This window comes from Saimiri boliviensis, chromosome 19 (assembly GCF_048565385.1).
Source record: "Saimiri boliviensis isolate mSaiBol1 chromosome 19, mSaiBol1.pri, whole genome shotgun sequence".
Taxonomy (NCBI): Eukaryota; Metazoa; Chordata; class Mammalia; order Primates; family Cebidae; genus Saimiri; species Saimiri boliviensis.
The window spans coordinates 14,406,838-14,431,169 of record NC_133467.1 but is presented as its reverse complement, the minus strand read 5'-3'; the positions used below and the strand labels follow the sequence as shown (position 1 = coordinate 14,431,169).

The following is a 24,332-nucleotide window of genomic DNA, read 5'->3' as shown; positions in this document are numbered from 1 at the left end:
CTATTTGTGACTTAAGATTTTTCCTCCTTTCTCAAAATTTATTTATACATTACAAATACTTTTTGCTATATTTTATCTAATAAACCTACATATTTATATGAGGACGTTTTTGGCATTATCTTACTTTACCGTTTTTGCTGGAACTGGATCTTGACAGCTGTTTTTTTTGTTTGTTTGTTTGTTTGTTTTGTAGAGTTGTGTTTTGTTATTTTTTAATATGCTCTAAGAGATTTTCAAATTTTATTTATAAGTAATATTTGGATATTGTAGTTCAAAAGAGCAGAAGACAGTGATTATAATTTTGGTCAGCCCATAATGTAGATAAGATGAAGTCGCCTTTTCCTATAAAAGTGATGTTTTTATTGTTTTTCTAGAGGTTCAACTTTTGGGAATTTTGCTTAGGGACTCTAGTTTTAAAGGTGTCTGAAACTTATTGAGCCTCATTCAGTATTGGTCAGCCCAATACTGTAGATAAAATGTCATATATGGCCTTTGAATTGAGGTATATTTCCTCTATACCTAATCTGTTGAGAGTTTTTATCATGAAAGGGTATCAAAGGGCTTTTCTGCATTTATTTAAATGATCATCTGATTTTATCCTTCATTTTGTTAATGTGGTATGTCACATTTATTGATTTATGTATGTAATAAATCCCACTTGATCATGGTGATTCTTTTATCAAAATCTTAATTATCCCCCTTTAAAACATTTGTGACTTGATAAACTATCTTAGTAAACATTTCATAATAAACAGTTGCTTCTTCCAGTTTAAGAAAATGTATATTTACAAATACTTTTTTAGACATAAAGGCCTCTGTTAGTCAAACGAGAAATCTGTCTTTCATTTCTAGTTGTCATTCACTGCCCCTTTTTTCTTTCACAGTGGCATTGATTAATTTATATCTTAGGTTAGCTAAGAATTTGAGCTGTTTTTAGCAGTACATTCTCAAAGTGTAGATGCTGCGGAATGAGTAAGAAGTAATTAGAGGACCATTTGTATGACCTTTATAGTAGCCTTGAAGAATCTCCGTACTGTAGGTAGAATTGCACCTAAAATGACAAATCTTGTAGTAAAACCACCTAGCTAATGACTGAGTCTCCTTTACAGCCTGTGAGCCGATGAGAAGAACGTTCAGCCCTCCTGAGTTCCTCCTGTCTGTGCCTTCTTTCTTATCTTAAGCCTACACTGGCTTTCGGTTAATTGCAGTTTGTTTCTACAGCTTTGGGGCTTTACGTAACAACTGTTTTTCTACACACTTTTGAAACAGCTTTCATGTTTCACCCAAGTCTTTTCTCCTTGTAAAACATTGACTTTGTCTCCTGTTGTCTGATGCCGTTTTCAGTCCCTTCAACATCAACTTAGCTCTGTCAGGGTTCCTCTCTAAATACAGTGCTCAGAATTAGCCATGTAATGTTTCGTGAATTGTTTTTGTTTTTAGATACAAGGTCTTGTTCTGTCACCTAGGCTGGACTGCAGTGGCATGATTGTAGCTCACTGCAGCCTTGAACTCCTGGGCTCAAGGATCCTCCTGCCTCAGTCTTCCAAAGCCCCGGGGTTATAGGCATGCGTCACCATGTCCAGCCTCATGTATTATTTAATTAGTAGTCATTCAACCTATTTTTTTCTAGATAGTATATTTTGATTAGTGCAGTTTATGATCACATTTCTTTTGTTTATTTTTACCTGTATCATACTTACAGTACTCAGAGGAGTTTAGGAAAACCCCAAGACCAACCTGTGCTTTTATGGTGATTTATTTTGGACCCTATTATAGAACCTTATTATTCCTTCAGTCTTGTTAAATGTGGCCCATTGTTCCAGGCTACCACCACATGTTTTGATTCTTTCTTTGAACATAGTTATTGTATTTCCCAGCTTCATGTCATTTCTAAAATTGATGTACCTGCCTTCATCTAGGTCATTGCTAAAAACAATGAAGTAGAGCCAAAGACAGCTTTTCGGCATTCACAAAAATTATCTATTCTATGTGGCAGATATTTATATAGCACCTTCTATTTGCACTATCCTAGTCATGAGGAAATCGTAAGTAAAAAGAAACAGCCCTTGAAGAGCTCACAGCCCAGTGGGAAAACAGATGCACAGAATATAATTCAGTATGGTAATTGCCGTAATGGAATATGAAGAAGGTAGAATGGGAGCGAAGGGGAAAAACCCCCTGAGTCTTCAAGGCAGAAACTTCCTTCCAGGTTGAAAGCTGTCATTTAATCAAAAAAGTGTAAATCAACCGGGTGCAGTGGCTCACACCTGTAATCCCAGCACTTTGGGAGGTGGGGGCAGGTGGATCACTTGAGGTCAGGAGTTTGAGACCAGCCTGGCCAACATGGTGAAACCCCATCTCTATTAAAAATATAAAAATTAGCCGGGTGTGGTGGTGCACGCCTGTCATCCCAGCTTCTCAGGAGACTGAGGCAGGAGAATCGCTTGAACCCAGGAGTTGGAGGTTGCAATGGGCCAAGATGGCACCATTGCACTCCAGCCTGAGCGACAGAGTAAGACTTCACCTAAAACAAGCGTAAATCTGCCTAATTGACCTGTCTCTTTTTTCCCAACTTGTTCACAAGGATACGATGAAAGATCCTGGCATCTGCTTGCTGAAATCCGGCCATATTCTATTTGCTACATTTCTCTATTCCACCGGCCTAATACCCATTCCAAAAAAAGCCTTACTGTTAAGTCTTTTAGATGTAATTAATTTAGCTGTTTATATATTAAATTTTTTAATTTTTATATATACATACATATTTTTTCAGGAGCAAGATCAGGGAAATGTATGATAGAATATAATAGACTCTGAAGGTCAGAAGAAAAAAATAGAGGCAAACTTGCAGGCTACGAGTTCCCTCAGGTGTTATAGCTGAAGTTCCAAATTGGGAACTTTCTAAAGGCCAGAGAGAAATGGAAAAGTTGATGTTCTTACTGACTGATAGAGAAATAGTTCCTGTTCTTAAGTAGGAACAAAGCTTTTGCTAACACAGAAATCTTCCATTTGAGAGGGGGCTGCATTGAGGTTACACCGAAGAGGGAGAACAAAAATGTCATAAGCCTATATTTCTACTGCAAGTGCACAAAATATTTTATTGGTGTTTCCTAAATTTGTTACTGTGGAGGAAATTGCTCAAAGAACAAATTTAATATTACAGGCCAAGAGAGGCTGGGCACCATGGCTCACATCTGTAATCCCAGCACTTTGGGAGGCCAAGGTGGGCAGATAGCTTGAGCCCGGGAGGTGGAGGTTGCCGTGAGCTGAGATTGCGCCACTGCACTCCATCCTGGGTGACAGAGTGAGACCCTGTCTCAAAAAAAAAAAAAAAAAAAAAAAAAAAAAGCTAAGAGAACAGTTATAGAAAGGAAAGTTGTGCAACTTTGAATAACAAATTCACTGGAGGTGTGAAATTTTTTGTGCAGGCACCTAGACCATCCCTCAGCACAAGTTCAAGAAGTCTTGTTTTAGGCTGTTTATTATAGTAGCCTTCATAAGAAAGGAACACCAATTCCATGGTAGGTTGACAGGTATTTCTTAGCTACCCACACAACATGATTCTGTGGTCAAAATCTGAGTTAAACAAGTTTCTTTACTGGTGGGCTTCTGTCTCATAGGCTTAAGTCCACTGTAACTCTCCCAGAGGGAGTTCTCTGAAGCTGATTTGGCTTTTGGTGGCACATTAGGGAACAGAGGAATGAATGTTTTCATATGCTCCCAACAACCTTTCTCAAAGAGAAAGAATGTGGCAGCCACCCTGTTATATATTTGTCAACTCCAGCCAATGGTATATGTTGGACAATACGATTCTTTCCCTCTCTTGCTCTCTCAAGCTTCAGGATGCTAGAGTCTTCTTGTTTCTTCATAAGGCAAACCCAGAGAACAAGTTCCCCTCTTCACTTTCTCTGCCTTTTTAAAGATGAAGCTAGTATCAGGGTAAGCCAGAAGCGTGTTGTCACTTGGCTTTTTTGCCAAGTAAGTCTTCTGGTTAGAGACCCCTGTCGCTGTAATTAACTTTGCTGAATTTGTGACTAGATCAGGTTCACTTCCTTACCTAGCCTTCTTTCCATTTACAATGTCATTTTGTATAGCAAATCTAATGTGTTTCTTTTTTCTTTTTTTTTTTTTTGACAAGTAAATGATGAATATCTTTATTGTGCAAAGATCTCTTGCCTATCTATAACAAAAAAGTTAAACAGCTAAAAGAAATACAACAGGTAATTCACAATTGAAGAATACAACTGGTCAAAAAAATCTGACGAAGTTATTGGAGATAAAAAACAGATGAGAAGTTTTCATGTAACAGATTGACAAAGCTTAACACAATTTTCATAATACCTGATAAAAGTGTGGATATCTTTTTTATTTTTTTTAAACGGAGTTTCACTGTCACCCAGGCTGGAGTACAGTGATGCAATCTTAGCTCACTGCAACCTCCACCCCTCACCCCGCACTAGGTTTAAGCAATTCTCCTGCCTCAGCCTTCTGAGTAGCTGGGACTACAGGCGCATGCCACCATGCCCTGCTAATTTTTGTATTTTTAGTAGAGATGGGGTTTTGCTATCTTAGCCAGGCTAATCTGGAACTCCTGACCTCAGGTCATCCACCCGCCTTAGCCTCCCAGAGTGCTAGAAGTACAGGGGTCAGCCGTCATGCCCAGCCAATCTAATGTGTTTCTTTTAGAATAAAATCTTTTTTTTTTTTTAATGTATTATAAGCAAGCAATAAATCTAGAGCAGTTATTTATGTTTGATTAGTTTTTATTTACCTAGGAATCCTAAAATGAAAAAAGAGCAAGTATTATATTAATATAACAGTCATTCGAAAAATAAGCGATATTACATTTCAAAACTACCCTAAGGAATATTGTGTTATTCGTTTATTTATAATACTCAAGAATCACATTCAATATTATCTTTGGATATATGCATTTTACAATTGTAAATCCATTTACAGGCCTCCCCTACTTAACAAAGGCTTGACTTACTATTTTTCAACATTACGATGGTGTGAAAGCAACACATATTCAGTAGAAATAGTACTTGAATTTTGAATTTGGATCTTTTCCTGGCCTAGTGATGTATGGTATGGGGTAGCAGCGAGGCCCAGCTCCCAGTCAGCCAACCATCGTAAGGGTGAACGCCGACACTCACCCGTGGTGCCAGTGATTCTGCCTGACTGTAGGCCAGTGTACGTGTTCTGAGCATGTTTCAGAGGGCCTAGGCTAAGCTGTCATGTTCAATAAGTTAGGTGTGTTAACTGCACTTCTGATTTAATGATATTTCCAATTTACTGTGAATTCATTGGACGTAACTCCACTGGAAGTAGAGGAACATTTCTGTCTAAACAGTTTGTGTTCTCCCCCCGTTAAATTCCGATACATACTCCCTCATGTGGACATAGACCATAAACTGGTAGTCTTTAATATCTCTGAAATACTGGAATATTATCAAATGTAAATTTGAAGTCACTTTGATATGTTTAGCAATTGAAGTTTCTTAAACTTTTTGCAATTTTAAAAGGAGTATTGATGTCGTATCAGTTATCTTTTTTTCTCTGGTTTATTTCCTTGGGCTGTATTCCTGTGAATAGGAGTACAGAGTCAGCAATTATATTTCCTAAATTTTATGCGACAGCAATTTTCTAACCTTGTTGTCTTCTAAATCCTAGGTTCAGGAGCTGCATGAGGAGGAGGCACAGTGGGTAAACTACGACGAGGATGAGTTGTGTGTGAAGATGCAGCTAGCCGACGGGATCTTTGAGACCCTGATCAAAGATACCATTGATGTTCTCAATCAGATCAGTGAAAAGCAGGGGAGAATGCTACTTGTGTGACATCTTGCAAATAAATAGAACACTGAGTGCTAATGTGAGTCCTGGGCCTTTCTGCCTCCTGATGTACACCCCATCGCCATCATGGCAAGAGTGCTTCCGGACCTTGTACTTATTCTTAAAGACTACGGGTTTGGAGTTGATAAGACGATGTGGTATATCTGGTATTACAGCCTTTGCCATTCGAGACTAGCCACTGGATTAATTGGTTATTTTTGGTGGGCAGGGTTGCACAGTGTAATCCTACACCTGTCACTAGCACCCCCACTAGGTCTCAGATGAGGGCTGAAAACACCAGACTTACCTCCGAGTTTAGACTAGGGCATCACTTCTTTGAGTCTGAAGTCAAGTGAGAGAGGTATAGATGAGTGCATCACATCACTTGTGAAACGCAGTCCTGGCCTGTACCGTGGAAGTCATAAATGGACATTATAACCTCTAAACAGTATTAAACCCTTAACCACTTCTAAAATAGGCACGCTTATTAATGTCTGCCAACTTCACATTCTGGAGTTCATTTCATTTCTTTTCGAAGACCATTTTCTTCCATTATTGCGGTTGAGCAGCACCAGGTGGCCTGTCAGGCTCACAGAAATAAGTGGTGGCCTTGCTGTCCCAGCGCCATCTAAAGAATTATAAACCTCTGCATTATGTTTAGTGTTCTTTGTGTGGGCATGAAAAAAGAAATGCCCCTACTGAAGACGGCTCAAAGGACCAGTGCAGGGCTGGTTCTTCTCCCCGTTGGTTTACTCCTGCACTTTCCGTACTCGTTCTGAATCTCTACCAGCTGCTCCCAGAATCACAGATACTCAGGACCATCTCAGGCATCCAGGCATGGCAAAGTGGAAATCATGCATTTTGGCCTTCAAACCTTCTACACCCATCTTTCCCCAGGAAGTCAGAGACGCTGTTACTTGAATGATTTAGGAAATGAGTGTGTGCACCAAAGACAAAAAGATACTGTCTGTTATTCGTGTGCTTGTTTTGTGCTATGGAACATTTTTTTAATTTATTTTAAGATAAATTATTAAGTTGAAAATGTGTGTCCCTATTCAGAAGTGAAAGATTCTTCTTGTAATAGTTAAAATCTCCATCTTGAAGCTTCTATGGTTCATAGTCTTTGCACAGGAAACCTATGGTTTTAACAAACCTTACACCTATTGAAGAAGTCATTTTAATTCAGTGAAACGAAGATATGGGCTTTTCCAAGATCACCTGCAGTAGCAGGAGTGGGATGAAATGATTTAAAGACACTGTACAACTTAACTCTGCCTCTCTTGCAGCATTGCTTCTCACAACTATTACCTGCATCTGAAAACAAATCTATAGACTCCAGCTGCTACATTAGAGCATAAGAGATGCTCTCCTGGGACCTCAGTACCCTGCCTTCTTGACTGGATTCTGTTCATCAGTCCTGTCCCTCTTCAAGTAATCTGGAAGAATGTGGATACTCTTAGGCGTGAATGTAAATGCCTTAATATTGAAGGTCCTGGTTAGAAGCATGATATAAGACATCCACTGGATTCATACTTACAAATATCCTGGAATGTTATAGCTTCAAAATATGTTAGAAAAACCCCAAAGATGGTATAATCTTTAAGTGTGCACGTTCGTTCATTTCTGCATCTTCCCTCCAAACTTGCCTTTGCATCTTAAATATTTCACTATGCACACTCCCATTTCTCTTGGGTTTCATCTTGTCATTATAAGAAACGTACTGAAATAATCATTGGAATATTTGCATTTTGCACAATGACTGGTATGATAGCTCTTGACAAATGAGGAAAGCACTGAAATGTTGTGATTGGGTCTTGGGAAACGCTCAGAATGATGTCTTAGCAGCGTTTCTTCTGGGCTTGTGATGTTGAGCTGTAGTCTAGTAGCCATAATGAGCAAATTGACTAAGAGAACAAAGGTTTCTTGGGGTTATTAACCAGTAGTGTGGAAATATTATTTTTATGTGGCCAAGGAAAAGCAAAGGCTTTTCTTTTCAGTTTGTGTTATTTGGAAGACAGAAAAGCATCTTGTCTGCATCCTTTGGCTGTTTGTAGGATCACGTTGTCCTTATGACACTGAAACTTTACAGCTGCTGTAAATTTTTTATAAATGAATTTCAAAATGTTATAATGGGACTGTAGGTTGTTTTTCTACATCATTATTTGGACCTAAAACCAGTTTTTAATAAGAAAGTTTATCTTTACTCTTTATGACATTATGACTCCAGAAGATGAAAAAATAATCATACAAGTCATAGAATCAGCTATCTGGTAAGAAATGCTGCCAAGAATGTGGCCGTGGCTGTCCTGACAGACTGCAGCTGTCTGTGCCATCTGAAGAGTCCTGGACTCCAGATGAGAGGCAGAAGTGGATCAGGCTTACTCTTTGCTAACAATGATTACGTGTAGTTTGGTAGCAAAAAAAAAAAAAAGGAATCCATAATTAGCAGATGTCTTATTATTTTAACTATTTGGATCTAATTGAAATAGATTTATTGTTAGGATTAAGAGAGATGTGGATACCCAGCCACTCGTTCCATATTGGTATCTTTTAAATCAGCTCTGCCTCTTACTCAAGAACCTAAATATTCCCTCTTTCTAATCTTTGTTCCTTCTCCCTACACCCTCGTCCTCTTTCACTCTTTCTTCATAATTCCTCTAAGAAAAATATCCTTGCATCAGCAGTAATATCTTTTAGAATAGCACTATCAGAATTTAGTAGTAAACCAACATACAGGCTTCAGATTCACTTCTGAGTCCCAAACAATTTGTGCTATCCAGGGTAGTTAACTCTGGGTTAAATAAGTACAGGGTATAGATTCCCTCTTCAGGTCTAAACAGGAATTTTTACCGTAGGAAAAGTGGGAAGAGCTCAAACGTAGTTAATAAGGAAGGTAATTTGTTTTTCTTTTACCTAAAAGAAAAGAAAATTCCTTCTGTGACTACAGGTCTCTGAGAAATTATCTTTCAAAAGAGATTTCATTGCTCATAAGAGTGTTGTGGCCTATTGATAAAAACAATTTTGTTCACTTTCTTGTCTTGAAAAAAAGTGGCCTTAGCTTTTTGCAATACTTGAATGAAGTGTGTACTTGCAAAAGAATTTCTGTAGCACAGCATTAGAGACTCATAACTTTTCTGCAAGAAATACAAACTTACATCTTCCTTTTACTACCTTAATAATACTAGTGAAATAAAACAAATTCAAAGAGCAAATTATAGAAACTACAATGATGTTTAATGCAAATTGTAGGAATTTACATGTTTACAAATCATCTTCAACTGGTTGTGCAGCAATTCAATAAAATGTCTTTGTATTATAAAAATGTGAGGAAAAATGTCAACTGGTGTAAAGGAGGTACTGTCATTTTAATTATGTTTAATAGCTTTTCCTTCTGGACTTTGCAAAGCCTTCATGGTAAACACATTGCAAAGCATTCTCTGGGAGGTTTAGCCTCCTTGTGTGTACTGTACTGTGCAGACATGAAAAAATAAACCCGTTTACTGTGTACATGTAAATAGCCTGGTCATCAGGCCATTTTCAGCCAATAGTCACATCCAGTGCAATTTTGCACCAAACACTTAAGGGTGTGGTTTGTAAGTATGATATGTAAAATAACTGGGAGGAATTCCCATGTATACCTGTGTAAATAGATTTGTTAACTGAAATGTACTTTAAGAAAAGATAAAATCTGTAAATAAACTGATTTATAAATTAATTTTATGTTAGGTCTTCCTTTTTTTCCCTCCTGAGACAGCTTCAGAAAATTAGTCCCCGTAACTTATTTGTGATTTCTTATTTGGTTACAGTGTGCTAATGCTTGGACGGTAGAATACGGTAAGCTGTGGGTGAGAGCTGTTTACCTGCACGTACATGCCATCAGCACGTACTTTTGAGCAGCCTGGTCTTGGGTCCCTCACTCACCGATTCAGCAGACAGCCACTGAGCAGCACCTCGTGTTCTGAGCACTGCGCTGAGCACTGGGAAGATAGCAAAAAAAAAAAAAAACAGGCATGGCCCCTGACCTCAGAAAACTTAAATGTCTCATGAAAGCCACCAGAAGATAATTTGAAAACCTGTGTGATAAGTTACAACACCTGCTGCACAGGAAGCATACATAGGATTTGAGAATATCTTAATAAAAGGGCCCAACAAGGGTGAGAGTGAGTCAGGGAACAGTTCTCTGGTAGATTATAACTGTCTTATGAGCTGCATCCTTCTAACTGATGGCAAATGCCATTTCTCCCAAATCAGCTAAATTTTGATCACCCTTGCAAAATAACATGGAAAAAGTCACACTCAAATGGACCACAAAGAAGAGCCAAGTAGCTGATGCCCAGGTGTGGAGGCTGTCTGGAAATAGGAACTCAGAGGAGAATGGAGGCGAAGTGCTAGAAGAAGAAAAGCAATCCAAGGATGGAAATGTATGGCACTCAGGACCATGAATCGTGTCTGGTCCAACAAGTTAGAAGTGGTAACCACCATCATCTGACCTGAATTCCTCTAGCTGCCACTAGGTGGCCATCTCTGCTTTGTCTTTAACCCCTAACACAACCATGGACATTACGGAAATTCTCAGGAAAAGACTGGCCCCAAATTACAGTAGGTCCTAAGAAATTCTTCCTCTCATAAAACAGATATTTGAGGCTGGGGGCTCACACCTGTAATCCCAGCACTTTGGGAGGCCAAGGCAGGAAGATTGCTTGAGCCCAGAAGTTCAAGACCAGCCCGGGCAATATAATGAAACCTTGTCTCTACAAAAAACTTTTTTTTTTTTTTTTTGAGACGGAGTCTTGCTCTGTTGCCACTGGAGTGCAGTGGCACAATCTTGGCCCACTGCAGCCTCTGCCTCCCGGGTTCAAGCTATTCTCCTGCCTCAGCCTCTGAGTAGCTGAGACTACAGGTGCGTGCCACCATGCCCAACTAATTTTTGTATTTTTAGTAGAGATGGGGTTTCACCACATTGGCCAGGATGATCTCAATCTCTTGACTTCGTGATCTGCCCACCTTGGCCTCCCAAAGTGCTGGGATTACAGGCATGAGCCACAGTGCCCAACCAAAAAATCTTTAATTAGCGGGGCACAGTGGCACACATCTGTGGTCCCAGCTATTTGGGAGGCTGAGGTGAGAGAATTTCTTAAACCCAGGAGGTCGAGGCTGCAGTGAGCCATGTTCATGCCACTGTACTACTCCAGCCTGGGCAACAGAGTGAAACCTGTCTCAAAAAAAAATCCAAATCAGATATTTGAGTGCCTACCATGTGCTAGATACTATGGTTCGTGCTGAGGACACAAAAGTACAACAGTAATAACATAGAATCTTGGGAGAAAAGACAGAATACCTGTAACCATGAGTCAAAGTATATGAAAGTGGTAGTCGAGAGGATGGCAGTTGACACAGCAAACCGGGAACCATGAGCCCTACCCTGGGGAGAACTACAGTGGCGAGTCCTACTGAAGGGAAGCCAGTCATCCCCAAATAATGGTCCGCAATGGGCCGTATGTACAACTGTGGTCCGGAAGATCCTATATGATGGAGCTGAAAATCTTCTATCACCTAAGGAGGTCACAGCCATTGTAACTTTGTAGCGTGACGCATTACCGACGAGATGATGGTGATGCTGGTGTAAAGAAACCCACTGTGCTGCCAGTTGTGTGAAAGTATACAGCAATGTCCTACGTGTTCACAGTCAGCCTCCACTCACCCACAGCAGCTTCCGGTCCTGCAGGCTCCATTCACGGTAAGTGCCCTATCTACACATTCCATTTTCTATCTTTATTTTTTTTTTTGGAGACAGAAAAAAAAAGACAGACAGTCTTGCTCTGTCGCCAGGCTGGAGTGCAGTGGCGCGATCTCAGCTCACTGCAATCTCTGCCTCAAGCGATTCAAGCGATTCTCCTGCCTCAGCCTCCCAAGTAGCTGGGACTACAGGTGCGTGCCACCACGCCCAGCTAATTTTTTGTGTTTTAGTAGAGACGGTTTTGCCATGACCGCGAAATCTGCCCGCCCGGGCCTCCCAAAGTGCTGGGATTACAGGTATGAGCCACTGCGTCCGGCCTCCATTTTCTATCTTTTTTATTATGATTTTACTGTTACCTTTTCTATATTTAAGTATTTTTAGATAACCACAAATTCTTACCATGTTACAACTGCCTACAGTGTTCAGTACAGTAACGCTGTACAGTTTTGTAGCCTAGGAGCAATAGACTACACCATATAGCCTAGGTGTGTGGCTAGCTATACCATCTAGGTTTGTGTGAGTGCATTCTACGATGTTCGCACAATGAAGTCACCTATCGATGCATTTCTCGGAACTTATCCCAGTCGTTAAGAAATGCATGACTGTACTGAGGAGAAACAGCTCATGCCCTACGAAATCCCAGCAAAGCTCAGGAATTGGAGGCACTGGCTGTCACAGTAAAAGGTGCAAAACATGGAGATAGTTTAACCATCCGCTGGGTGTGCAGGCTGTGCAGCCAGGGTCAAAAGGTAGATACATGCCTCCCTGGCAAGAGACCAGACCAGTGCGTGAGGCAAGATCAGTGAGGACAGACAACACACACGCCAGGCTCAGGAAGCTCGGTGTTTACTTACAGCCAGAGGGCAGAGTGCACGAGGTTCAGCCCCTTGCAAGGCATCGACCCTACAAGGGCGGTAGATCTGCCCCGCCGTGAACACAGGCAAGGCGACTGTAAGTGCCCACTTCGTGCTGCAGTGGGAGGACCCTCCCGCTCCGCCTTGGGGTCTGAAAGGCAGAAAGCTGGTGTCTATGACGGACATTGACACATGAGTTTAAGCAGAACAAAGGAGCACACAGTTGAGTCTGCAACAGGGAAAGATATTCCCTCTCATGGAGATAAGCCCAGCACGGGCTGTAGCACTCATCTCTCAGTAAGTGTTCCAGACCCATTCTCATGTGACAGGAAGCTGCGTGTGATTGCCTTTCCCAACAGGGAAGAAAACAGAGAAGTTGATGGCAAGTCTAATTGGAACAGTTAGATGTCGCAGGTACCCACCCACCTGGTGGATCCAGGTCACTGTCTCTGCTCTCTCCGGTGCTCTCAGGAGGTGAGTACTTCTCTGGAGAAGTGGAACCAAGAGGGCCTGAACCTGAGGACGCCAGACACAACGAAGCATGGAAGTCAGGCAACAGACTGAAGATAAGGATGAAGTTCAAGTCTGTGGATGGAGTGAGGGACCCAGCCAGGCTTAGCCACAACCCTCTCCCACAGAAGGAGACTGGAGGATGCTTCTCTGGTAAAACTGTCTACAGAGAAAAGGCTTCTAGTTACTGACATTTGGAGATGCCTCCAAAGAAAAAGCTGGCTTGTCCCCTTCCTGTGAAATCCACCAGCCGAAAAGCCACACCCATGCACACTGAGTTGCTCATCACATTTTTAGCACATCACCTGTATGTGAACAAATAGCCAACCATCTCCAGACATCAGAGGGAAGCCACCAATGTGAAACAGACCAAACCAAAAAGACAAAGAGGGATTCTGGTGAAACAGCTGCATGGCACAGAAGAAGATCTGTAATTAAATCCTCAGCTGAAATAATCTTGCATCATGAAATGGGGTTAGGACACTCTAAAAGATTAATGAGTCAGAAGACATGATTAAGCTCTTGAAAATTAGAAGTACGGTCACCATAATTTAAAATTCAATAGAAAGCCTGAAAATGAAGAAATCTAGAAAGTGAAACAGCAACAAAACATAGATAAAATGAGAGAACCAATCCAGGAAATCCAATGTCAAATTAACCAGATATCTACAAAGAACAGAGAAAACAGGAAATTATACAAGAAAAAATCCCAGAACTCAAATATGTGATTTCCAGTTGGAAATGGTCTAACATTTTATATATCATTGTCAAATATCAAAACTCTATAGGTAAAGAAATTATCCAGTCACGAGCAGTGGCTCATGCCTGTAATCCCAGCCCTTTGGGAGGCCGAGGTGGGCGGATCATGAGGTCAGGAGTTCAAGACCAGCCTGACCACCATGGTGAAACCCCATCTCTACTAAAAACACAAAAATTATCCGGGCCTGGTGGTGCGTGCCTGTAATCCCAGCCACTCAAGAGGCTCAGGCAGGGCAACTGGTTGAACCCAGGAGGTGGAGGTTGCAGTGAGCCGAGATTGTGTCACTACATTCCAGCCTGGGGGACAGAGCAAGACTCCATCTCAAATTAAATAAATAAATAAATAAGTGAAATTATCCTAAAGTTTCTGAAGAGAAAAATAAAATACGACACGTAAAAGGTTAGGAACAAAATGTCATTACTGCCCTGAAGAGCAGCATTGGAGTCTTAATAGAGTGACGTTTTCAAGAACAGTAAAAATATTTGCAGCCAACCTATGAATCCAGTGCAAAGGTACAATATGGACATTTTCAGAAATGCAGGGCCCTTGTTTCCCACGTATTCTTGCTCAAAGGGCATCAACCATGAAGCACAAAGACCTGAGGTCCACAGCAGGGACTCCAACCCAGGAAAAGCATGAGGGACACTTCCAGGATGACCGTCGTCTGGCAGGCCTAGAGAGTCAGCAGTCTAGACCAGAACAGGATGGAAGGTCTCCCGCAGGAAGGGAGGAGAGGGGAGTAAATACCCTCATGTTTTTAACAACATGAAGAAAAAAGGGTGAGGAAGGACTTAGTAATAGGTTCCAAGAAAAGAGAGTAATGAAAAAATGAGGATTCATGACCAGCCTGGCCAACATGGTGGAACCCCATCTCTATAAAAAACACAAAAATTAGCTGGACATGGTGGCAAATGTCTGTAGTCCCCACTACTCGCGAGGCTGAGACAGGAGAATCACTTGAACCCGGGAGGTGGAGGTTGCAGTGAGCCGGGATGGCGCCACTCCACTCCAGCCTGGGGGACAGAGTGGGACTCCATCTCAAAAAATAATAATAATAAAAGGAAAAGCAAAGCACCATGGAAGTAAGGCACAATCATGGTGTACTTCTGGGCTCAGCAATGAACAATATTTACAGTTACCATAATGTAAACATTGACTATTGTGATGTCACTACCTTGGGGAGACAGGAAGGGAGGTATGAGCTTAAGGCTGCATCTACCACGTTACGAAGCATGATGGTTAATTTTATGTGTCAACTTGGCTAGGCAACAATACCCAGCTATTTGGTCAAACGTCAGTCTAGATGTTTCTGTGATGATGTGTTTCAGGTAAGATTAACAGTTAAATGGGTAGACTTTGAAGAAAGCAGATTCCCCTCCGTGATGTGGTGAGCCTCTGCCTGCAGACTCCAGCTGCACATCAACTCTCTCCTGGGGCTCCAGCCCACCAGTCTGCTCTGCAACTTTGCTCCTTGCCAGCCCTCACAACTGCATGAGCCAGTTCACATGTGTGCGCGCACACACAGATGCATAGGTATGTGTACATACATGCAAATCCTATTGGTTCTATTATCTGGGGAACCTGGAGGAATACAAGAAGTCAGTAGCTAAAGTCTGCAACTAATGACTCAAGAGTCAGCATATATATTTTTAATTTTATTATTATTATCATTTGAGAGGGAGGCTTGCTCTGTCACTCACGCTGGAGTGTAATGGCATGATCTCAGCTAACTGCAACCTCTACTTCCCGGGTTCAAGCAATTCTCCTGCCTCAGCTTCCTGAGTAGCTGGGATTACAGGCGCCCGCCACCACGCCTGGCTAATACTTGTATTTTTAGTAGAGATAGGATGTTGGCCAGTCTGATCTTGAACTCCCGACCTCAGATGATCCACCCGCCTCAGCTTCCCAAAGTGCCAGGATTACGGATGTGAGCCCCCACATCCGTAATATAAAAATATATATATTTTTAATACAGAGGTGAACACCAGAACAAAGATGTTAAAACGAAATGGTTAACAACGCGTGCCCTTGGCAAGCAGGATGTTGATGAGAGGAATGGGGCTGAAATTGACTCTGTGTGTGTGTGTGTGTGTGTGTGTGTGTGTGTGTTGCGTGTGCGCGTGTGTGCCCGTGTAATTAAAAAGATTATTTTGCTATGTACAAGTATCATCTGATAATAAAAATTAATATTCTCTCCCAAACAACCAAAGTTCACCAAAGAGGACACATTCCACACGTCTTCATTTTTCTCTCTCTGCAAAGTGCTGCACAGGGCACATTTAGATAAAATGATACTCCCTTTTATAACCTAAAAACTATTCCAATTCTATTATCTGCTGAAATTAAGAAGCTAAATTTGGGTTGGGGCTTTTTAACCGAAATAGTTTTTATTTCAAGTATAAATTGGACTCAAAGGAATTAAAAAGCTTTGCTGTCATGCATAATTTAAGTGGTATATTTAACACAATTCAAGCATTCTTAGTGCTTCTTGGTGCTTTTTTGTATTAAAAGAAGAAGATGTGCATTTGGTGGTAGGCAGACAGTGTAGGAAAATAATTGTCATGTTGTGTCACTAATTAGCAGCCTCTGTGTGTCACACTGTGTAGAACCACACTATGGAGGCCGAGATTTCATTCGACTTCATTCTCTTGGTTCTGTAACTCTTCTTTTGTTTTTTGTTTGTTTGTTTGTTTGTTTGAGATGGAGTTTCACCCTTGTTACCCGGGCTGGATTGCAATGGCACAATCTCTGCTCACTGCAACCCCCTCCTCCCGGGTTCAAGCAATTCTGCTGCCTCAGCCTCTGGAGTAGCTTGGATTACAGGCACCTACCACCACGCCTGGCTAATTTTTTTTTGTATTTTTAGTAGAGATGGGGGTTTCACCATGTTGGTCAGGCTGATCTTGAACTCTGGACCTCAGGTGATTTGCCCGCCTCGGCCTCCCAAAGTGCTGGGATTATAGGCATGAGCCGCCGTGCCTGGCCTGTAACCCTATTTTCCATTAGAATATATTTTGTTGTCGTGGTACTGGCGTCTTTTGCAAGTATATATCACATTTTCTTGTGCTTCTGTTTTGAACAAGAGTACCACATGGGCCGGGTGTGGTGGCTCACGCCTGTAATCCCAGCACTCTGGGAGGCCAAAGCAGATGGATCATTTGAGGTCAGGAGTTCAAGACCAGCCTGGCCAACAGGGCAAAACCCTGTCTCTACTAAAAATACAAATATTAGCTGGGTGCTGTGGCACGCCCCTGTAATCCCAGCTACTCAGGAGACTGCGGCAGGAAAATCTCTTGAACCCGGGAGGCAGAGGTTGCAGTGAGCCAAGATCGCGCCACTGTACAGAGCAAGACTCTCTCTCAAAAAAAAAAAAAAAAAAAAAAAAAAAGGGTTACCACATGAAAATATGTTTTATGCAACTTACCTTTTCACCTGAAGAACGTATGTCAGGAAACTCAGAAACACTCTTTTAAGCCTAAATGCGTTCCACGATTCTCAGTTTCCACAACACAAACAGGTATGTGTGATGACCCATTTTTAAAACAATCAAAATATTTTTAAAAATAATAATCATCTAAATAACTTCCCCAACCGGTCTGTCAGTACCACTGCTACTGTTTTGAGAAAATTAATTCAAACAATTAGATGAACCAAATGGAATTAGAACTTGAAATTCCTACTGCAAGTCTCACAGTTGAACTTACTCACTTAGAGAAAAGGGGTAGAAAAGGCATTTACTCAAGAATTCTGACTGGGAGTGGTGCCTCATGCCTGTAATCCCAGCACTTTGGGAGGACGAGGTGGAAGGACAGCTTGAGCTCAGGTGTTCAAGACCATCCTGAGCCACATAGCAAGACCTCGTCTCTACTAAAAGTTAAAAAAAAAAAAAAAAAATCAGCTGGGCTTGGTAATGTGCACCTGTAGCCCCAGCTACTGGGGTTGGTGGGTGTTAAGATCATGGATGTGCTGATCTGTGATTAGGCCACTGCACTCTAGCCTGGGTGACAGAATGAGACCCTGCCTTAAAAAAATAAAGATTCCTTAGGAGCTGCAAGATTGTGTCATCTCTGCTTTTGGCTTGAGAGATCATTATCTAGTTAATTCTACTTCCGAAACTATACATAACATGAGGTTTGAACAGACATCTGCAGGATGTTGATGATTTGAGGAGACCCCGAACAGCAGACAGGAGGATCTGCTGGTTTCCAGTGAAGAAGCTGAACCATTGAAAGGTTTTGCTCTTCAAAGAGGGGCCAGCAAAGGGAAATAAGATCATATTGGTTTCTACATCTTTGTTTAGAAAAAGGACTAAGGACGGCTCTGCCTCTGGAGCAGCCGTTCTTTGGTTTCTTATCCAAAAAAATAAAAAATAAAAATAAATAAATAAAAAGAGCTAAGGATCTCAATGTCTGAAATTGCCATTATGAAAAGCAAATTACTGAGAAGAACTGAGGCAAGCTAATATGCATTTGACAACAAGGAACAAAATTACTTGCCTCAAAGTCTCAACAACGGGAGTTTATAATTCTCATATAACAAGGACCCCAGAGGGAGACAGATGACACCAGCGCTGGCCGATGGCTCTGCAGCGTCAGGGTTGGGGTCAACTCCTCCTTGGATCTCTTGGTCCAGGCGGCTGCAGCAGCTCCGGTATCCCGTACTCACACAAGGTTCAACGTGAGAAGGGAGGGGGGGGACTTCTAGTTACCTTATCCCCTCCTTTCATCAGAGAGTAAAATTCTGAGAAATTATACGTTTAAAAGAAATCACCTAATTTTTTTTAAAATTGACAATTTAAAAAATAACGTTAGAAAATTAATGTTAGGAAAGTATTCCTGAGAGCAGAAAAGTTTACAAAGTAATTTTTAAACTTAAAACATGTTTTTAGGGGTCCCTGGCAAACTTCTGCTCATGTGTCATTGGCCAGGAATGGTGCTCACAATGATCACCACAAATCGGAAGGGAAACTCAGAGCAAGCGTCTAGACCTTTGGGCTGTAAAGGTAGAAGGTAGGTTCCTTGAGTAAGGAAGAAATGTGGGGAAATAGCTGTCAATTTCACAACCACCAGTGTCTGCCAATGATTAATAGTATCCTGAGCTGCCGACTTTCTTGGCAAAATCATGAGTTAATGAATAAATAAAGGTGTGAGTAGTCATTGCTGACCTGTTGCATCATCACACCACACCCTTCCGTGTGTGCTACTATGACCAGAAGGGCCCTGAACGCTCATATTTTCCATCCCTCCACCCTTGGGCCCAACTGCTTGTCAAACAGTCCCCACATGGAGCAATTTCTCAGCCTAAAGCACCAGAGAAGCCATCATTCTGGACCTCATTCATTGGCCAGAAGGTCTTGAAATTTCCCAGGAGGACAGTCCTTGCCTAGCATGACTTATAATCAGGGTGTGGAGACAAAATACACATGTATTAATAAGTAAAGGACGCCATTAGGTAATGCCCATCCAGGGCTGGGTTCATTCATTCATTCATTCATTCCACAAATATCTGCTATTTGCTGGCACTGTTCTATGCACTGTGGATCCCAAAAGAAAACAAGAAGTCAAAATCCCTCTTGTAAGAGCTCACATTCCAGTGCAGGGAAACAGAGAAGAAGCTAGAAAGCCAATGCATAAACGGAACAGTGGTTAAGATCTGTGAAGCACCTAGAATAGTGATGGGAAATGGGGGGTTGGGCAGGAGCTACTTTACACAAGGAGGTCAGGGGAGGCCTTTCTGAGAAGCTAACACTGGCGCTAAGACCTGAAAGAGGAGAAGCAGCCTGTTGTGAAAAGATCTGACGGAAGAGCATTCCAGGCAAAGGCAACAGCCAGTGCAAAGGCCCTGAGATGGGAATGAGGAATAGAAAGAAGACCAGTGTGGCCACAGCGCAGTGAACAAGGGAGACTGGTAGACACGGATCTGCCCATATCCAAGAGGGCCTCGTGGGCCACAGGACGGTTTGGGATTTATTCGAGGTACAATGCTTCACTTGGAGAGTTGTAAGCAGGAGAGTGACATGAGAAATTGAGTGCAGAGTGAATTTTAATGCGCCAGGTGTTGGAGCAGAACACGTGTTAGGAAGCTATTGGAGGCGATGATGGGAACGCGGCTAGAGCGTTGGCTGGGAATGGAGAGATGCGTGGACTGAAGCGGGTGGTGAGGGAGAGGGCTTTGTCCTGCTGGTGGCGGCTGGCGAGCCGTTGATGGAGATGAGGGAGGCTGGAGCCGGGCTGCCTCACAGCATGTTGACCTGCAGGTTCCTCGCGCGGTGGGAAAGACAGCTGCGGCCGATGGCACCAAGAGCGCTTTCAAGAGGAGGCGCAGGAGGGTGTTTCGCGCGAAGGGGAAGTATGAGCAAGGGGAGGAGGTGTTTCATGTGAAGGGGAAATGGGAGCAAAAGCAGAAAGGCAGGTTGTTTTGATTGGAAGAGGAGATGGGGCTGGAGAGACGGGATGGAACCACACCATCGACTGCCTTTTTTTTTTTTTTTTTTTTTTTTTTTTTCCCGAGATGAAGTCTCACTCTGTCATCTGGGCTGGAGTGTAGTGGTGCCATCTTGGCTCACTGCAACCTCCGCCTCCCAGATTCAAGTAATTCTCTTGCCTCAGCCTCCCGAGTAGCTGGGATGACAGGCGTCCGCCACTACGCCCAGCTAATTTTTTTTTTTTTTTTTTTTTTTTTTTTTGGATAGTTTTAGTACAGACGGGGGTTCACCATGTTGGCCAGGCTGGTCTCGAACTCCTGACCTCCTCCTGAATCGCCCGCCTCGGCCTCCGAAAGTGCTGTGGTTACAGGCATGAGCCACGGCACCCGGCCTGACATTTTCAGCTTCATTTAACGAATGATTTCTCCTGTCAATTCTTCAGCAACCTCGCGGTGGCAGCTGTGCTGGCTGGAAAGACCCTCTGAGTGGCTGAAGGCGGGTGGCTTGGGGGAAGGGCCGTTGGTCACTGGCAAGAGCCCCCACTAAGGGGCATTAACTACTTGGGACAATTTGCCACAACCAGGGTCTGACCCTATCCCCAACCTGATAGGATCAGAAGCCAGAACACATCCATGCTCCCACAGGTGAGGGGGCACTCTGGAGAAGTCAGAATAAGTCACGTGAATTGGAAGAATGAGCCAGAAAAGCCACCTTCTTAACAGTGAATCCCAATTGCCCCACCCTCTTTCCTCGGCCACGCCCTCCCCTGCCTCGCGCCGGAGGCTGCGGCAGTCATCAGCCGTAAGTTCGTAAGTTCGCGGAGCCCGGAAGCGGAGCCAGGCCTCGTGGGCCGCGGGAATCCTCTCTCTCCCCTCTCGCGCCCAGGCTGCTCCTGTCTCCATGCCACCACTCCCCTCCTGGACAATGCGGACCCTCACAGCCTCCACGTTCGCTTCTCCGTGGGCCCAACGAAAGCCTTCACGAGAGATGGGCCCCCGCCCAGCTGACCGCGCGGAGCCCTCACGACCCCTTCTGAGGCCAGCCCCATTCTCCAGGTGAGGAGACTTAAGAAGGTGAAGGCACTTGCTCGCTTTTTTTTTTTTTTTTAAAGACAGTTCCGCTCTTGTCGCCCAGGCTGGAGGGCAATGGCACTATCTCCGCTCACTGCAACCTCCACCTCCCTGGTACAAGCGATTCTCTGGCCTCAGCCTCCCAAGTAGCTGGGATTACAGGCATGCGCCACTACGCCCAGCTAATTTTTTTTAATTTTTGGTAGAGACGGGGGTTTCTCCATGTTGGCCAGGCTGGTCTTGAACTCCTGACCTCAGGTGATTTGCCCACCTCGGCCTCCCAAACTGCTGATATTACAGGGGTGAGCTACCCTTCCTCCCCGCCCCCCACCCCCAATTCCCGGGGCCTCCAGACGCCTTTATGCCTGTGTCTCTGTTCAACTATTATTTCTTGGAACATGTTGTTAGTAGATGCATTATACATCATTGAGGCACTGGGAGTGTAATTGATTTGCTCAATATCATCGGCTAGTAAGTGGCGGAGCTGGATCAGGAACCATAGTCACATCTATCCCCAGGCGCCCAGCTGCTTTGCATCTCAGACCTAAAGCTTGTTCTCTGCTGTAAACAGATGACTAAGGCCTGACTTCCAGGTGTTGGAGCAGAGAAGAGAGAAAGCCCACTGGGTCTGCAGGCTGCACTAGAACCAGGCCCTTCCAAGAGCCACCTGGGCCCAGGTTAGACTGCACAATCTCAGTTCTGCCATGGGAATTCAGACCCCAGTTCTTCCCAAAGAGGGTAAAGAAAAAAGTCCGGGTGAGGTTGCTCACGTCCGTCATCCCAGCACTTTGGGAGGCGGAGGTGGGCAGATCACCAGGTCAGGACATCACAACCATCCTGGCCGTGGTGAAACCCCTGCTCTACCAAAATAGAAAAAATTAGCAGAGCGTGGTGAAAAAGAAAAAGAAAATATGAGAATGTCAGTCCCAACGTCCTGCTCTTCAGAAGTCCCTGGGGCTTTCTTCCTCAGCTCCACCCACTGTAATGCCTTGCGAGAGGTAGGTTGCATAGTGAGTTGAAAGGCAGCCTTTATTTCTCGATATGACAAACCCTTGTCAAGGGATGCTTTATATTTAGCCATGAAGAAGAATCGAGAACAATGTGCATGTCTGTGAATGTGTGTTTCTGTCTGAGTGTGTGGTGCAATCATTATTACCAAAGGGGAAGGTGGCAGATGGTATGCTTCACAGGGAGAAGAATTTTGCAGAAAGGGCACAGAATCCTGAAGGGGGTGACGGGCCTGCCATGTTTGGGGCTGCACTGACTCCCAGCAGCCCATAAGAATCCCACTCTGAGCACTGCAGGGAAACCGGGTCACTCCATCCCTTCCAGCTCAGCTGTGCCCAGGGCCCAGGGCTTCCCACTGGGGGCTCTGTGGCTCTTTATGTTAGTCCCTGTTCCTGCTGGCTCTGTGCTTGGCATCCCCTGAGGCAGCTTCCCGGAGAGATGGCTGAGCCACAGAGCATTGTCCCCAGACCGCGGAGCAAATGGAGTGCCACGACGGGGACAGACATTTACTGAGCGTGTAGACGTTCCCATTTAAGCCTTGAAAACAGAACCCAAAATAGGCTAAGAGGTTACATAAGTTGCCTGATGTCACAGTGAGTAAGTGGTGGAACTGGCATTCAAATCCAAAACATAGGCTTCGAGCCACTCTATGGGTCACTGGTGACCAGCTCAGGACGCCAGCGAGAGCAGGCCTCCCGTGAGAGAGCCTCGTGGAGTTTGCTGGATATGGTGGAAATGACCAGTATCTGAGCTCCCAGGGGAGACGCGAGTGAGGGGCAGGGCTGGACAGCGGCTGTGCAGAGTCCTCTGGGAAGGCGCGTGGCTCGAACAGAAACGCTTCCCGGGTGCAGGATGGGAGGGGAGCCTGAGCCGGGCGTCTCGGGTCCACACCTAGCTCTGCTGCTCGGACCCACCCCGGCATGTGTGGGCCCGGGGGGAGGACGAAAGGAGGCCGCGGACCACATGTCTCAATATTTCCAATACTTGAGAGCTGTCAGTCAAGCCGACAGACTCATAAGGTGAAGACGTTCCGCCCTCCTACCTTGACGCACAAACCTTCCTGCTGACCTGGAAGGCCAGGTTTGAATGTAGAATTCTGGGACTCCACCGAATTCTGTGTCTGGAAGAGGAAGTGTTGGGGGGGCCCACGGCTTGCCCTTCTCTTCCCACGCCCTGCCCCGTTGTACCTTCGCAGGGGCACGACAGTGGACGCCGAGGCTGCCGGTTCAAGGTCTGTCCATATTTTTCTTAAACAGCTGCCCTGTGGCCACCATTTGGGCCCACTCAGGTGGTGCCACGCACCCCCAGGAAGGCAGGATGGGAGGGAGGCCCTGGCCACAGGCTTATGGCTGGCTGGGCTGGAATCCCACAGTGCGCAGTCCCCGAGTGTGGTCCCCAAGGGACTTGCGTCTTTCCCTTGGCTCTGAGGGTTCCTTGCCCTGCGGGGAGGGCACCACCAGACGGGGGCCAGAGCGTGGGGCCCTGGCGGAGATCCCTCCGGCCTGGTTCTCGGGCATCGCTGCCATTGTTTCCTGACTGTGGGACTCTGGGCTGGTTCGTGTGCCTGTGCCTCACGTTCGTCCCCTGGGAGTGGAGGTGATGGCGGTGAAGAATAACGTGCTTATGCAGGATGAGTCAGGTGCTTACGGAGGTGCTCGGAAATAGTAAGTGTGATATAAATGCTCACAATTAAGTGTAATTAGTGTAATTATCATTTGGTTTTAGTCATCCATCCTCAAAGTTAACAGATTGAGTGCTGGAAACAAAAACCAAAACTCATTTCTTGACTGGTGATGGGCAAGAGCCAGTCCTGGAGACCTGGAGAATGCTAAGGACCAGGCTCTGGCGGCCTGATCTGTTCTCCGGCCAGAGCTCGTAAAAGGAAGAGGAGGTGTGGGAAGGTGGGGAGCAGAAGGGAGCGGGATGGGGGAGGGCAGGGCGTTCGCTGCAAACCCACTCAGAACACATGCACCGGGGAGGCAGGAGTGAGAAAGCCAGACGGGGATTCTTGCCTTCATTCACCTTCTTGGCGCAGAAGTCAGGGTGGGAGATGAGAAGGAAGATGTTTAACAAGGAAGTAAAGAAATAAGCATTATTATTCCAGATGGAGATAGTCCCCATCTGAAGGAAATCAAAC

General features: G+C 44.1%; 1 protein-coding gene across 11 annotated transcripts in view; it reads left to right on the top strand.

Moving 5' to 3' along the window:
• Nucleotides 1-9,547, top strand: part of CEP350 (centrosomal protein 350) — a 154,478-nt gene extending 144,931 nt beyond the window's left edge. For 10 of the 11 annotated variants that reach the window (XM_074389585.1, XM_074389582.1, XM_074389584.1 and 7 more), the window contains one exon: nt 5,674-9,547. In XM_074389585.1, the coding sequence (XP_074245686.1) occupies nt 5,674-5,838 (165 nt within the window). In that variant the 3' untranslated portion in view covers nt 5,839-9,547. The remainder of the gene's footprint in view (nt 1-5,673) is intronic. The other variant, XM_074389581.1, reaches the window with a different exon arrangement.
• The last annotated feature ends 14,785 nt before the right edge of the window (nt 9,548-24,332 follow it).